Genomic DNA, 16,356 nt, shown 5'->3' with positions numbered 1-16,356 from the left:
ACCCCATAAGTCTAGGACCTTTGGTTCATGAGTTCAAGCTTATTTTGTCTTTTCTAAAACAGTTAACAGGGGTTATGCCCCTTACGGATAGGTCAAATATCTTCGGTCAAAATACAAAAAAGTTGCGCCTTTATGTCCCAATTATTCACTATTTCTGTAAATATTATCGTTTTGGAGATATCCAATAAATAAGTTTTAGGGTCAAAGGTCAAGGTCAACCACAAAAAGCTTTAGAAAGCACTAAAAATCCTTTAAATAAGGTCTAAAACACATAATTCGCTATCTGGGACATGACCTTGAGCTTTGACCTTTTGACCTTTGTCAAGGTCATTAGTCCCCAATGTCATTGCTGAAGACCCATGGGTCTAGGACCTTTGGTTTAACAGTAAAACCTGATTTTGTCTTTTTAGAAACCTAAACTAGGCCAACATTAAAAATATGTTTGTTTGCAGTTTTCCGACTGTACCTTTAGACTGAAGGGTCGGTAGGTAGGAAAAATATTTTATTTTATCAGCCAAAATGAAGTTTAAACAAGCAGTTACACAAACCAAGTTTCTTGTGAAGAATTTTTTTTAAAACAACAAACACTGAAAACCAACATGAAATGAACAGGCATTTTCAGATAAAAACTTTTCAACCAAAATTGAAACTATAACATGGTGTGATTATCCAATTTATGACATTATTAAATACTAGTACTGGAACACTTATAAGATCTTATAACATGTATAAACAAGGAATGACTAGAATTGTTTTAAAGAAATTGTTCACTGACATATATGCTTCTTTACTAGAAAGTTTTCATGAGTAGAGTATTTTCATTAGGAAAATGTAGATATCAAAGATTCATAAGACAATGTAAGAGTGTTATCAATAAAAAAAATTAACCATTGAATCTTTCTCAATTAAAAAAAAAGGAAACTTGAAAAAATATATTTGACATCTGACTGTTTTCATAAATCTAACAATATTTAATTATATGTAATAAGGTTATATTTTGAAAAATATGTTGATGTGATCAGGCTTTAATTAAAACCAAAAAAAATCTTAGACTTCAGGGTGAAATCAATAGCACCCCTTTAAAAGTAAATGGTCTGTACTGATATGTTTTGACTGCATAAACAATTGGCAGCATAGCTCCTAAGGACATGTTTTAATTCAATTCACACAAGCCACACTGTTTGGGTATATTTAATATTGTAAGAGGGAAAATAATTGCAATGAGTGGGGTAGCTCCCCTTATCGTAAAGGAGCATACTCATTGCAATAGAAGATAGATTTAACATAGAGAAAGTATATTTATTTTTACAAGCCAACCATTCATTTTCTTTACATCTTTGTGTAGTTTCTGTGGCTTCTTATAGATTTGGCATTGTCTATCCATTATAATATGCGCCCTTCCTGGCGTGTTTACAGGTATCCATGAAGTCATGGAGAAGTGGTTTCATCCTTGTTGTCTTCACAACGTTTTATAGAAACTATGGCATACTTCAGGCTGCTGTCAAATTGTTTAACTACTGATATTGGTTCCATAAAGTCAGGCTCAAGAGATTCTGTACCCGATCTGTTTGAGATGGAAACGGTTATCGTGTCGGTTTTATGCCGCTGCATCATGCGTACTCAAATCGTCAATGATATCTGTCTGAATCTGTATAAACAGTTTACTATTAAACTTTTTTGGTTGTTATTTGTTTTAAAATTGACAGAAAACGACAGCGCAAAGTACTCCTCCATGTCTTCATCGATACCTGTATACAATCTCCATGTGCTTTATTATTGAACGGTCCCATGTACGCTTGACAAGAAGGTAAGAAAAACCGAACTGGAAACGTGTAATCGACCCAGACTTTAAATCAATTCCAGAAACGACCAGAAGTTCCGGATTGTGTCAATAGAAAAATAAAAATAATTTCTTCAAATTAAAAGCAATAAAATTTTCACAGTCGGGCGGATTTTGGAGGGTCGGTCGGTAAACTGCAAACAAATAATATTTTAATTTAAGCCCTAGGGGTTATGCCCCTTATAGAAAGGTCAAATCTTTTCGTTCAAAATGTAACGAAGTTGCGCCTTAATGACCCAAACATTTCCCACTATTCAAAACTTCTGTAAGTATAATGGTTTCTGAGATTATCCCATAACAAGGTGTTAGGTCAAAGGTCAAGGTCAACATACAAATTTGACATTGAGATATTTTTCAGAGTCACATCAATGGATGATGATTGTTGAAGATCCTAGGTGTCTACGACCTACGGTTTCTGAGTTTTGGGGGCCAACCGACTGCGGTTAATTTTCATAGGGGCATAACCCTACCAATGAGTCGTTGAATCTTTTCAATCCAAAAGGTCCATATTAGTGTGTTGGTTAAGTTTCTATATTTAGTTTGGAAAGTTTTTATTCTATTTTAGGTCCCGCGCGCGTCTTTGTCTCGCGCCAGATTGTGGCGTCACGTGACGAAGCTTTATAATAGCAAAAACTTATTTCTTTTTAGGTGGGGACGTTGGACAGACAACATGTATAGCGACGGAATACACACAATGTATTTCTTTTGTCATTGTAGGTAATTGACGTTTCGATCACAGTTCACAAGCAGTGCATGCTTTGGATTTAATTGATCCTGTGTAATTTTAAAACACGTTTCTTGATTATTTTCATATAATGTACATTTTTCAGTAGCAGTTTGTAACACAGATTTGTATTTCAATCTAGGAGCGGACATTTTATTGTAGGATTTCACTGAGATTTACGGAACTAACAAGCGATTTTTACGGCATTGCAATTTCTTTTCTCTAGGAAAATTCTTGAAAGATATCTGCACCACGTTGTTTTATGAAGATGTAATACATGTATACCCTGCTGACTGCAAATTTTGGGGTCAATTGGACATGTAGTTTCAGAGAACATCTGATAACAAGCATGTGGATTTTTTTTTTTCAGAACAGATGTAAGAACAATATTAAAAACCAATTGTTCAGAGAACAATTGAAGGTCTTTCCACATCAATTTTCAAAGTTATTAAAAAGAAGCTATAAAGAAGTATAAATTTTAGTATAGGTGAAAATATAGTACTCCAAATTGACCTTTGACCTTGACCTCAATTTCAAGGTCAAAAGTCTGTGATCTCAAATCGAAAGATCCCAGGTCATTCACTTGCATGGTTGAGGAGCAATACTGAATTTAAATACATGAGGAGAGAAAACTCAAATATAGGGTGACGGAAACACTTCTACTTAAATGGGTTGAAGTTTCGCCATATTGTAAACCTTTATATGGTAAACAAATCATATCATTAACTTTTACTGTTTCTTTTGAATAAAGATAACAAACAAAATTCAAAATTTGAAGCATGACCTTGACCTTTGACCTTGACCTCAATTACAAGGTCATAGGTCAGTGATCTCAAATCGAAAGACCGGAGGTCAATCACTTGTATGGTTGTGGAGTAATAATGATTTCAAATACATAAGGGGAAAAAACTGCTATAAGGGTTGACCAAAACACTTCGACTTAAATGGGTTGATGTTGCGCCCTATCGTAAACAGTAATTTGGCAAACACATCATATCATTAACTGTTACAGTTTCTTTTGAATATAGAGTACAAGCAAAATTCAAAATTTAGAATATGACCTTGACCTTCAACCTTGATCTCAATTTCAAGGTCATAGGTCAGTGAACACAAATCGGAAGACCTGAGGTCAATAACTTGTATGGTTGTGGAGAAATACTGATTTCAAATACATAAGGGGAGAAAACTCCTATAAGGTTAACCAAAACACTTCGATTTAAATAGGTTGAAGTTGCGCCTTATTGTAAACAGTTATTTTGCAAACACATCATATCATTAACTGTAACAGTTTCTTTTGAATAACGATAACAAGCAAAATTCAAAATTTATAACATGACCTTGACCTTTGACCTTGACCTCAATTTCCTTCAAATGGACAGAGGACTTCATATCAAAAGACTGTAGGCCTCTACAACTTATAATGTATGAATTTATCCAACATATCGCCTATCTTAAATTTGCAAAGGGAAATGACTCCCATAAGATGTCTTCCGATCACTCCAGTCAAAATTAACCAAATCATTCTTAAGAGTACACATACAATTTGGTGAAAACAGTTTGTTAAAATCTTTGACGGTTTTAGAGATATAGCGATAACAAGAAAAGGGGACGCGGGGAGATAACTCCTATACGAAAAAGTGTTCGGTCACACAGGGTGAGTTTTGAAACCCCTATTACTGTACAACATCATTGGCCAAAAATCTATTTGATATGTTGTAAAACAAAAAAGCATCTCAGACGGCAGAAGAAAAAAAAAAAATTAATCAGAAGAAAAACAAAAGGTCTTTCCACGAAAAGTTGAAAGACCTAATAAACAGAAGAAATACAGTAAGGTCTTTCCCTATTGAAAAAGGAAAGACCTTAATAATAATTCTTTATTTAAAGAGGGTTACACAGTTAGCTATAAAACTAATCTTCCCTGAGGCCCTCATGAAATACAATGAAATATAACAAACTATTACAAAATATCAAACAAACACACATTTATGAAAAAATGAAATAAAAAATTGTTATGAAATATACAATTTTCAAAACAGGTAAAAATTACAAATTCATATAGTATTGGCATCATTCAAATTACCTCAACAATATCTTAAGTTTGAGTAAGTGTGTGAAAATCATTATACATATAAAATTACACAGCTTCTTAATGTTCCAACAAGTAATTTTTTAAATCTTTTTTGAATGAGCTTGTACTTGAGGTTGATTTTTTCAGGGATATTGGTAAGTTATTCCATAAAATAGATCCTGAATATATAAAAGATTTCTTATACAGCTCTGTTTTGGCTTTTGGAACTTGTAAATTTTTGCAAGACACATTCCTCAAACAATATTGGTTTATTTCTGGCATTTCTTTAAATTTTTCAGTGAGATATACAGGGGCTTCATTCTTAAGGCATTTCTGCATCAAAACAGATTTGTGGTATGAGATTCTGTTCTCTACTGTCATCCACCCAAGCTGTTTAAACAGTGGAGCTGATGACGAAAGTGGATCAGCATCTAAAATAAGTCTTGCAGCCCTTTTCTGCAATTTTATTATTCTGACTAGCTCATTTTTAGCACAACCACTCCAAATAATACAGCAATAATCTATCAATGGGAGAATATAGCCATTATAAAACAATTTTCTTGAATCAATATTTAGAAATTTCTTGATTTTAGAGAGTAAATGAAGTCTGGATGATATTGATGAACATAAGTAATTAACATGGCCTGTCCAGGACAGATTAGAGTCAATTCTAACACCTAAAAGTTTTTCAATTGATAATTTTTGAAGAATATTATTCTCAATAGTTAGAACTGGTTCTGCTTGATTTAAACGCAGCCTTTGTCTTGTACCTATAACCATACATTTAGTCTTATCTGAATTTATGAACATGTTATTTTTATGACACCATTTTTCAACACATTGGAGATCATCTTGTACTTTTAATTGCATATCAGCAATACTCTTTCCTGATGTATGCATAGTTGTGTCATCAGCATACAAGTCTGTTTGGCAGTTCTTGATGTGTAATGGAAGGTCATTTATGTACAAAACAAACAAAATGGGACCAAGTATTGAGCCCTGTGGAACACCAAAATTTATAAACTTTTTATCAGAAAACTGATTATTTATATGGACTTGCTGTGTTCTTTCACTCAAATATGATTTAAAAAAATCAACAGTATCTTCATGGAAGCCATAAATTTGAAGTTTTTTACATAAAATTTCATGATCAACAACATCAAAAGCTTTCTTAAAATCTAGGAGGACTGCCAAATTGATATTTCCATTATTCATTTCATGTAGCCATTTATCAATGATATTAATGAGGGCAGTTTGACATGAATGGTTAGGTCTAAAACCAGACTGGGAAGGGTGTAAAATTTGAAACTTTGTCAAATAATTATACAGATGTTTAGATACATGTCTCTCTATTAATTTTGATAATGTTGGCAAAACAGATATTGGTCTGTAATTGCTAGCTATGTTTTTTTCACCAGATTTGAAAATTGGAGCTACCTTGGCATTTTTTAAAACAGATGGGTAAATACCAGTATCAATCATTCGATTAAAAATGTATGTTAAGGAAGATGCTATGAAAGGAGCACTCAGTTTTAAAATTTTTGGACCTATATTGTCAGAACCAGAAGATGTCTTAACATCTAGTTTAATTATTTCATCAAATAGTTCTGAAACTTTTACTGGAGGAATGATGAACTTGTGCCTTTTTTTTAAGAATTTCATTTGTACATAGTTTGTCAGAGTATTAAAATTTGAGTTACTTGGTGCCCTGCTATGCCATAATTTTTCAACACATGAGGTGAAATAATTATTGAATTCATTAGCAATTTCTTTATGATCTGTAGTTATATGGTCTCCGTTGCAATAAGTTCATGTGGTTTTGATGGATTAGATGGATTTAGACTGTGAATACATTTCCATAGTGTTTTAGAATCTTTTGAGTCTTTTATCATATCATTGTAATATTTCTGTTTAGATGTATCAATAATATGTTTTGTTCTGTTTCTCCAGAATCTATATTCAGCCCACATTCCCAGTGAATTATATTTATCTCATATTGATTTATGACATGTTATTTCCACGAGTGTTTACCTAAGATTATCCTTGATAAAAATTTTACAGATAATTAGGGATACATTGTTAATGATCGTGAAAAAGTATTTAAATTGTTTACAAAAACAATTAATCGTAATTTACACTGATGAGCTTGGATGTGTACAACGTGGGGATTAAGACTTCGGTTGGTGATCACCTAATAACTACTCAATCGGCGTCTTTAATCTTGTTGTATTTTCTTTTAAAAAGAAAAATAGATGAAAGAAAATGAAGAGAAATCTAAATTTTCTAAAATCTTTTGTATCCGAGAATAAACAATTTTGTCAACTTTAAATGACCTAAATAACGCTAAGATCGATTGGAAATTACCCTCTCGTATAAAAGCCATAGGAAAAAATTGTAACTGAAACAATTGAATAAGTAAAAATAATGTTGTTATAATAATGAAAGACCAGGACATACAAATACATCGATATGATACCAGAATAGCTATCCCCTTCCCATATTCATCTGGTCTTATTTAAGCTTTACCAAGCTAAGCAAGAGTTGTGTCCCTTGGTCTGTCAAACTTCCAGTTTTCATTTGAGTCGCACTACATGTATCTCAAAATATTTCTCTGGTCCGGCTGACTTCGAGATAACGAGAGTCGACTGTATTACAAAATAATTTGTCCATCCTGGCGTAAATTGTCCATGTGAGATCATTAAAAAGACCTGACAGATAGATAGACACCTGGTATTTCTATGTCCTTTACAACACTTCTTGAGGAGGACAATAAGCAATGTCACGGGTATGATTGCCAAAGAGAGAAGTATCATCAGAAACCAATTCATGTAGATGTTAGCAACTACAAGGTCATTGTATGGCCTTCAACAATGGGAAAGATGCAAACCCATAGTCAGCTAAAAATACTAAAACATGACAGACACCAAGTTCAAGCAGAAGTAAAAACATGTACTTACCTCCCTTGAACTGAATACTACCTAATCCTGGTCCTATTTCCAAGGAGGCCAACTGTCTCACATTAAACTCCCTAAAATTGTTAAAACAAAATGATCCTGTATTATGCATGTCCTCTATTTTTGCTGGATGCTGTCTTGTAACCAGCAGAGTATCCAGAAAATTCTCAAATAATGAAGAGCAGTGTAGATGCATATACCTAATCCCGACTTATGCTAAAACAAGAATGTGTTCTCAGTACACGGATGCCCCACTCACACTATCATTTTCTATGTTCAGTGGACAGTGAAATTGGTGTAAAAACTCTAATTTTGTATTAAAATTAGAAAGATCATATCATAGGGAACATGTGTACTAAGTTTCAAGTTGATTGGACTTCAACTTCATTAAAAACTACCTTGACCAAAAACTTTAACCTGAAGCGGGACAGACGGACGGACGAACAGACGTACAGACCAGAAAACGTAATGCCTCTCTACTTTTGTAGGTGGGGCATAATAAAAATCAAAATATCTTTGATCGCAAATTAGAGTGAACTGGATCCCTGAAATTTACTACAATGTAGTACATGTATAAAATCAGGTACTTTTAATCTGAGCAATGGGGTAAATATGCCCTTTTAATTTAAACAAGAAATGATTGTAACAGGATGCTGTTACGAAGTCTCCCAAACGAAGCTCCCATAATTCGTAATTCCCAGGGTCGCCTGACATTGGACAAAGTCCAGTGAAAATTGGTTTGGTCCAGTAAAGTTATATGCATTAGTGATGTCTGGGGACTAATCCTGTATACCATTCAAATCATCTTGGCATGACAAACCAGAATATTTTTGGTTTAGGGGTGGGGATCTCGACCATTAACAAGATACTAGAACATTGGGGGTGGGTGGAACCCCTGGCGACTGACCCTATACGTCATTCAAATGTTCGAGACATGACAAACAGGAATATATATGGTTTAGGGGTGGGGATCTCGACCATTTACAAGATATAAGAACATTGGGGGTGGGGGGAATCCCTGGGGATTGACCATATACGTCATTCAAATGTTCGAGACATGATGAACAGGAACATATATGGTCTAGGGGTGGGGATCTCAACCATTTACAAGATATTAGAACTTTCTCAAATGGCAGGGGGTCAGGATGACCCCTGGGGACTAACCCTGTATATCATTCAAACCATCTTGGTATGACAAACCAGAATATATATGGTTTAGGGGTGGAGATCTTGACCACTTACAAGATATTAGAACTTTCTTAAATGGCAGGGGTGGGGGTGACCCCTGGGGACTAACCCTGTATATCATTTGATGTGCTTTATCATGACAAACTAGAATATATATGGTTTAGGGGTGGGGATCTTGACCATTTCCTAGATATTAGAACTTTCTCAAACGGCAGGGGGTCGTGATGACCCCTGGGGACTAACCCTGTATATCATTCAAACCATCTTAGCATGACAAACCAGAATTTATATGATTTAGGGGTGGGGATCTCGACCATTTACAAGATATTAGAACTTTCTTAAATGGCAGGGGGTGGGGGTGACCCCTGGGGACTAACCCTGTATTTCATTTAATGTGCTTTATCATTTAGAACATTTTCAATTAAAAAGATTGTATCTATCACAAACGGTTTTCAATTTATAATCATTTGAAAATTTAAAAAAATAAAATCCCATAGGGTTCTATAGTAAAACCCTCCTTTCTTTTTGCCCCTCAAAGTACCCCTTTATAAACCCCATTGCACAACCAAAACCCTGATTGCACCACTAGACATGTTAGTCTAACATATTGTGAAACCCTAAGTTAATCTGACAAGCGGTTTTGGAGAACGGGTGAGGACAAGTTCAAATTTAAAAGCGGCGGAAGAGGAAGAAGAAGAAGAAGAAGAAGAAGAAGAATAATATGAACTGAGCAAAACCAATAAGTCTTCCCAAACTTTGTTTGGGAGACTTTATAATTAGAAATTCTTTCCAATTCTTTTATAGAGTTTTTAACAAGGGTTCAACAGTAGTGGTCCCATGTTCTTAAACTTTCATTTGATACCAAAATTACCAACATATTTTACCTATTGACAAAGTTACAGCTATGCATTTAAATCCATCTTTATATTCAAGAAGCATAGTTTCAAGCATATGAACCTCTGCAATGTTTATTTTTTATTTAACAAGCATTCTGTGAGTATTGCATCGCAAAACATAGTCCCCTACCGGTTAAAAGTTCACTGTATTGTAGCAAAATTCAAACTTGATCTATAACTTGTCATGGTGTAAACTATATTACAAATATCAAGTCAATAACTTCAAGCATGACCAAAAAAAGTGTTGAAAACTAATTATTTAAGTGAACTTTCAAAGTCCCAAGGACCATAACTCTACACATAATCATCAGACTAGAACAAAATTCAATCTTGATCTGAAACTTGTCATGATAAAACTATATACCAATTTTCAAATCAATATCTTCAAGCACAACGAAAAAAAAAGATTAACACTTTTTTTGAATGAATTTTGAAAGTTCAAGGATCATAACTCTGCACAAAATCATCAGACCGACTTGAAATTCAAACTTGAACTGTAACTTGTCATGGTAAACCTATATACCAATTATCAATATCAATAATGACCAAAAAACATACCAAAACTGATTATTTTAGTGAATTTTTTAAGTCAAAGGACAAAAAAATCTGCCCAAAATCATAACACCAGAAAAAAATTCAAACTTGATCTGTAACTTGTCATGATAAAACAACGAACCTAAAGTCCCCTAAGCCGGAAGGGGACCTTTTTGTCATGCATATCTCAGGGTTTCCGCTGGCGGTTGCCATTTTCGCAATTTGCGAAAAAATAATAATTGTGGTGATAAAAATTCGTCATTTGCGAAAAATTTGGTGAAAGAAATATATATAAAGATTTATTTTCATCCATCTTGTTTATTTACTTTTTTTCGAGTTTCTCAGACTTTACCTGATCAGACAATACTCGGAATTCACCTTGACCTCATTAAGATTTTGACAGAAAATTGATAATCAGCTGATTGCATTTTATAGCTATTGACAACAAAGGACTAATTAATAAAGATGTTGATTGTATTGTTTGACAAAATGATATGGTTAAATGGCTTTCGCTATATGTCACATAAAGGATTTATTTACCACTTTGAAACGCACGTGTTTGAAGCAAACTTTTGACGTCTCCTCTCCTTTTAAAGATAGTTCAGAAAAGAAAACTGTTGTTATGACGAAAAATGTTTAAAAGAATGAAAAATCTCTGATTTAAAACTTTATCGTTTGACTTTAATATAGATTAATGATTTGGGAGACTACTTTAAAGTTGTTTGAGTGACACAGGTGTTTCAAGCATAGTTTTGCGTCTCAACTTTTTCATTTACGATGGTCTAGAAAAGAAAACTGTCGTTATGAAGAAATCTATTCAAAAGGTTGGGAACAACCCCCTCGAATGAGAGTAACCCTTCAACGTAATGACTTCACATTAAATGAGGGATCAATTTCATGTGAGAAAAGCTTTTGTTTTGTTGTAAAAACCACTTCTTAGTTAAAAAGGGCGCGTATTTTTCTTTTTAAGAAACTTTCCAAAAGAACTATACTGGTATTATATGATCAAAACATGTCCATGAATTTTGTTATATTCCAGGACTTACATCTTTATTATTAAAAGTAAGTGGCCCCCTCTTTTAGAATAGTTGTTCAAAATATAATGAATTTTCCCCCTTTAAGTTAAAAAGTTCCTCTTTTTTAAAGTAAATGTTTAGTGTTTATTCATTAAAATGTAGACTCTAAGATAAGTTTGAGAGAATAATCATAGACAACAATGGGGCAAACTCATATTATTTAACGGGAGAGGGTAGAAAAAAAACGAAAAATATATTTATGTTACTTGGCGAAAAAAATAATAATAAAGTGGCGAAAAATATATTGTTTTGGCGAAAGAGGTGGCGAAAAAAATAATTGACCCAGGGGAAACCCTGATATCTGTTCATTGTACTCTGTTTAAGGGTGAAGGTTTAAAGAACAAGATTCAAGGGTTTTACAAGAGGAATTATGAGTGTTAGGTAAATGACACATGTTGAATAAAATCAAACAATGTATATGTATACAAACAAATGTACTTGAAAGATATTCAATAGTAGCTGTTTTCATTATATGGTAATTACTGATTGTTTATTAATGGCTGCTTGATATGTTCATTGTTACTAGACTAGCTCTCACCTCTGGCAAATAAAGTTGCGCCATGAGCGCATGATACGTACGCCCATCGTCTTGTGTGTGTGAATTTTTATGCAATAAGCATAAATAGTTTCTGACATACGGCGTGACATGCGAAAACCCCCCTTTTTTTTTAACAAATAAAATGCTCCGCTGGGCGCAGCTTGATACGACCGCAGAGGTCGAACCCTGAACAGTTTGGGCAAGTATGGACACAACATTCAAGCTTGATACAGCACTGAATTTGGATTGTGATTAAATATTTGACACAGCATAGGTTTCTGCCACAGAATGAATGTGGTCTAAGAACTTAAATTTTTTTAATTTACCTATTCAAACCATATCATTATTATTTGCTTTTATATAAAAATCAGAAATAACCAATTTAAAATGGAAAATTTTAAAGAAAAAAAAGTGGAATAAAACCCCCCCTCAAATTTTTTGAACCCCCTTATCATTCATCACCCCCAAACTCAATTCAAGCCTTCCCTTTGTGTTACAATGTATGGTGCCTTGCAGTACAATTTCAGAGAGATCCGTACACTTGAACACAAGTTATTGTCTGGAAACTATAAAAATGCTTGTTTTTTTGTCCCTTTTTGGCCCCAAATTCCTAAATGTTTAGGGCAATTACCCCCAAACTCAAACCCAGCTTTTCCTTTGTGATATGAAACCTTGTTGTACAATTTCATAAAGATCCATACACTTACACACAAGTTATTGTCCTGAAACTAGAAAAATGCTTGTTTTTTTGCCCCTTTCTGGCCCCTCATTTCTAAAATTTTGAGGCAATTACCCCCGAAATCAATCCCAGCCTTCCCTTAGTGGTATGGTACCTTGCAGTACAATTTCAGAGAGATCCATACACTTGAACACAAGTTATTGTCTGGAAACTAGAAAAATGCTTATTTTTGGCCCCCTTTTGGCCCCTTATTCCTAAACGTTTTGGGCAATTACCCCCAAACTCAATTCCAGCTTTCCCTTTGTGATATGGAACCTTGTAGTACAATTTCAGAAAGATCCATACACTTACACACAAGTTATTGTCATGAAACTAGAAAAATGCTTGTTTTTTGGCCCCTAATTCCTAAAATTTTGAGGCAATTACCCCCAAAATCAATCCCAGCATTCCCTTTGTGATATGGAACCTTGTGGTACAATGTCAGAGAGATCCATACACTAACACACAAGTTATGTCTGGAAGTTACAGAAATACTTATTTTTGGCCCCTTTTTGGCCCCTTATTCCTTAACTGTTGGTACCATGACCCCCAAAATCAATCCCAACCTTCCTTTTGTGGTATTGAACCTTGTGGTAAAATTTCATAGAGATCCATTCACTTAAACTAAAGTTAGAGTGCGAAAACCAATGTGTCTTCGGACAACGACGACGACGACAACGACACCAACGTCATACCAATATACGACCCACAAATTTTTTTATTTTAAGCAATAATCATAAATCGTTTTTGAGATACGGCGCGACATGTGAAAAACCCCTCCCCCTTTTTTTACAAAATACTCAATAACTCAAAAATAAATTTTTGAATCATCACCAAAAAGTATACAGATCTTAAGGTTAATATAACTAAGAAGTGTGTAAAGTTTTAAGCAATAATCATAAATTGTTTTTGAGATACGGCGCGACATGTGAAAAAAAACACACACCTGTTTTAGTTACTAAGTCCTGTAACTCAAAAAGTTTAATCTTATTTTCACCAAAAAGTATACAGATCGTTTGACCATCATAAGAAACAACTATGTTAAGTTTCATGAAATTTGGATGAGTCATTCTCAAGTTACGGTGCGACATGTTTACGCCGGACAGACAGAAGGACAGACACCGGACATTTGTATACCATAATACGTCCCATCAAAAATTGACGGGCGTATAAAAATGAAAGGGCTCCACTAATGTATCATTGTTTTTCATAAGGTAATAAAAATTTGACAGCACTATATCAATATCTTTGAAAACTTACATGGAACTTGTTTGTGCACTGGTTGCCATTGTTTCTGTTGTCCATTTCAATGTCATGTAGGCTTTAATAAGCACACATGTATTTGGTATCAATTCATTATCAATTTCAGATGCACTTGCTTGTGTAAGACCAGACTGAAATAAAAAAAAATATTGTACAATACACTTTGCTGTTACGTATTGACCCCCCCCCCCCTTTTTTTTGCCAAAAAAAATTATAAATAATAGAAGAAATTTCCTTTTAGTTTCTGAAATCTGAAATGAGAAAAAATCCCCCCCCCCTCCTTTTTTCCCCCAAAAAATAATCTTTTCCTCAAGATATTCAAATTTCCAATGGAGTTTGCAACCATAATTACCTATTTAAATATATCATAAAAGTCTTAAAATGGAAAATGACATACATTATCATGGCTAAAATCAATATTCCTTAATCAGCACTTAATAGTAACTTCTAAAAATAAATTGACAGCTAATCACCTCAGACAATACAACATTTCTTTGAACATAATTCAAAATCAGTGAAAGGGAGGTAATCCAAACAATTTTGTGCTTGGATTACCTCTCTAACACTGCTTTTAAATTGTCTTAAGTAATTATCTATTAACCAAGAAACCCTTGTTTTCCCCCCTTTTTGCCCCCAATTCCTTTACAGTTTGAGCCATAACCCCCCAAAGCCAATCCTAACCATACCTTTGTGGTATGGAAACTTGTGGTATAAATTCAGAGAGATCCATACACTGTTCCACAAGTTATTGTCTGGAAACTAAAAAAAATGCTTATTTCGACCCCTTTTTGACCCCTAATTCCTAAACTGTTAGGACCGTAACCCCCAAAATCAATCCCAACCTTCTTTTTGTGGTTATAAACCTTGTCTTAAAGTTTCATAGATTTCTATTCACTTATACTAAAGTCAGTGTCCAGAAACCAAATGTCTTTGGATGACACTGACATGGACTTGATACCAAAATATGAATGCAATTTTTTTGTGGTCAAATGAAAATAAAATGGTGTAGTCAATTCAACTTTTCTAAGTAGCCTTTCATGTGCCCTTTGTGATTTTTTTTTTACAGAAACAGGGGAGTATAGTTCTTTTAAATTCAACAAAAGCAAACTAATTTAAAAATACAACAAGAAAGATGACAATACAAACTTGTAGTTACATTGTGTCATAGATCAAATTTATTCAGTGTATGTTCACTTGTATTTGTGAATATGTCTTTTGATTGAGTTCATCCATTTCAATTGATATTGAATAGTGTGTCTTTCTAGGTTGTGATGTTGTTTCAGGTAAGAGTGAAGGTTGATACCAATTAAAACGTTTAAACCAGCTGCATTTGTTTGCTGCTGTCATAAGTCAGGACCCTGATGTACAGTGGTTGTCATTTAATTTGTTGATGTGGTTCATAGGTATTTCTTGTTTCTCATTTATTTTATATAGATGATTGTTGGTTTTCCTGTTTGAATGGTTTTTAATTTACCTTATTTTCAAGCCTTAGTGCTGCAACCATTAGAATAAGTAAATCTCTGACCACAATGAGTCGAATGGCTGATATCTGTTGGAGTGATTTAGACAAGATTTCAACACCAGTAGAACTTATAAACAGTCTCTCACATGAAAGTTTCTGGTTGGCATTGATATCTAGAAAAATAAGATACAAATCACTAAGAAAATATTCTGATAACACCAACATAAATATACAAACACATAGTTTAAGTCATCATCACTAAGAAAATATTCTGATAACACCAACATAAATATACAAACACATAGTTTAAGTCATCATCATGAAGAAAATATTCTGATAACACCAACATAAATATACAAACACATAGTTTAAGTCATCATCACTAAGAAAATATTCTGATAACACCAACATAAATATACAAACACATAGTTTAAGTCATCATCACTAAGAAAATATTCTGATAACACCAACATAAATATACAAACACATAGTTTAAGTCATCATCATGAAGAAAATATTCTGATAACACCAACATAAATATACAAACACATAGTTTAAGTCATCATCACTAAGAAAATATTCTGATAACACCAACATAAATATACAAACACATAGTTTAAGTCATCATCACTAAGAAAATATTCTGATAACACCAACATAAATATACAAACACATAGTTTAAGTCATCATCACTAAGAAAATATTCTGATAAAACCAACATAAATATACAAACACATAGTTTAAGTCATCATCATGAAGAAAATATTCTGATAACACCAACATAAATATACAAACACATAGTTTAAGTCATCATCACTAAGAAAATATTCTGATAACACCAACATAAATATACAAACACATAGTTTAAGTCATCATCACTAAGAAAATATTCTGATAACACCAACATAAATATACAAACACATAGTTTAAGTCATCATCATGAAGAAAATATTCTGATAACACCAACATAAATATACAAACACATAGTTTAAGTCATCATCATGAAGAAAATATTTAAAACAGTATGAAAAGCTCAGTGTTCCTGAGACATGATAAATAAAAGAGGCACAACTGAGGTTACCAAACCTTCAGAGT

At 33.5% G+C, this 16,356-nt stretch overlaps 1 protein-coding gene across 2 annotated transcripts in view; it reads right to left on the bottom strand.

Moving 5' to 3' along the window:
* Window positions 1–16,356, bottom strand: part of LOC127705750 (nuclear pore complex protein Nup160-like) — a 240,824-nt gene that overhangs the window by 118,286 nt on the left and 106,182 nt on the right. For both annotated transcript variants that reach the window (XM_052210099.1, XM_052210098.1), the window contains exons 18-20: window positions 15,274–15,434; window positions 13,797–13,930; window positions 7,590–7,660 (exon numbers count right to left, since the gene is read on the bottom strand). In XM_052210099.1, the coding sequence (XP_052066059.1) occupies window positions 7,590–7,660; window positions 13,797–13,930; window positions 15,274–15,434 (366 nt within the window). The remainder of the gene's footprint in view (window positions 1–7,589; window positions 7,661–13,796; window positions 13,931–15,273; window positions 15,435–16,356) is intronic.

The sequence above is a fragment of the Mytilus californianus genome, unplaced genomic scaffold (assembly GCF_021869535.1).
Source record: "Mytilus californianus isolate M0D057914Y unplaced genomic scaffold, xbMytCali1.0.p SCAF_6, whole genome shotgun sequence".
Lineage (NCBI taxonomy): Eukaryota > Metazoa > Mollusca > Bivalvia > Mytilida > Mytilidae > Mytilus > Mytilus californianus.
The sequence above is the reverse complement of the archived record's forward strand: the minus strand, read 5'-3'. Positions and strand labels throughout refer to the sequence as shown.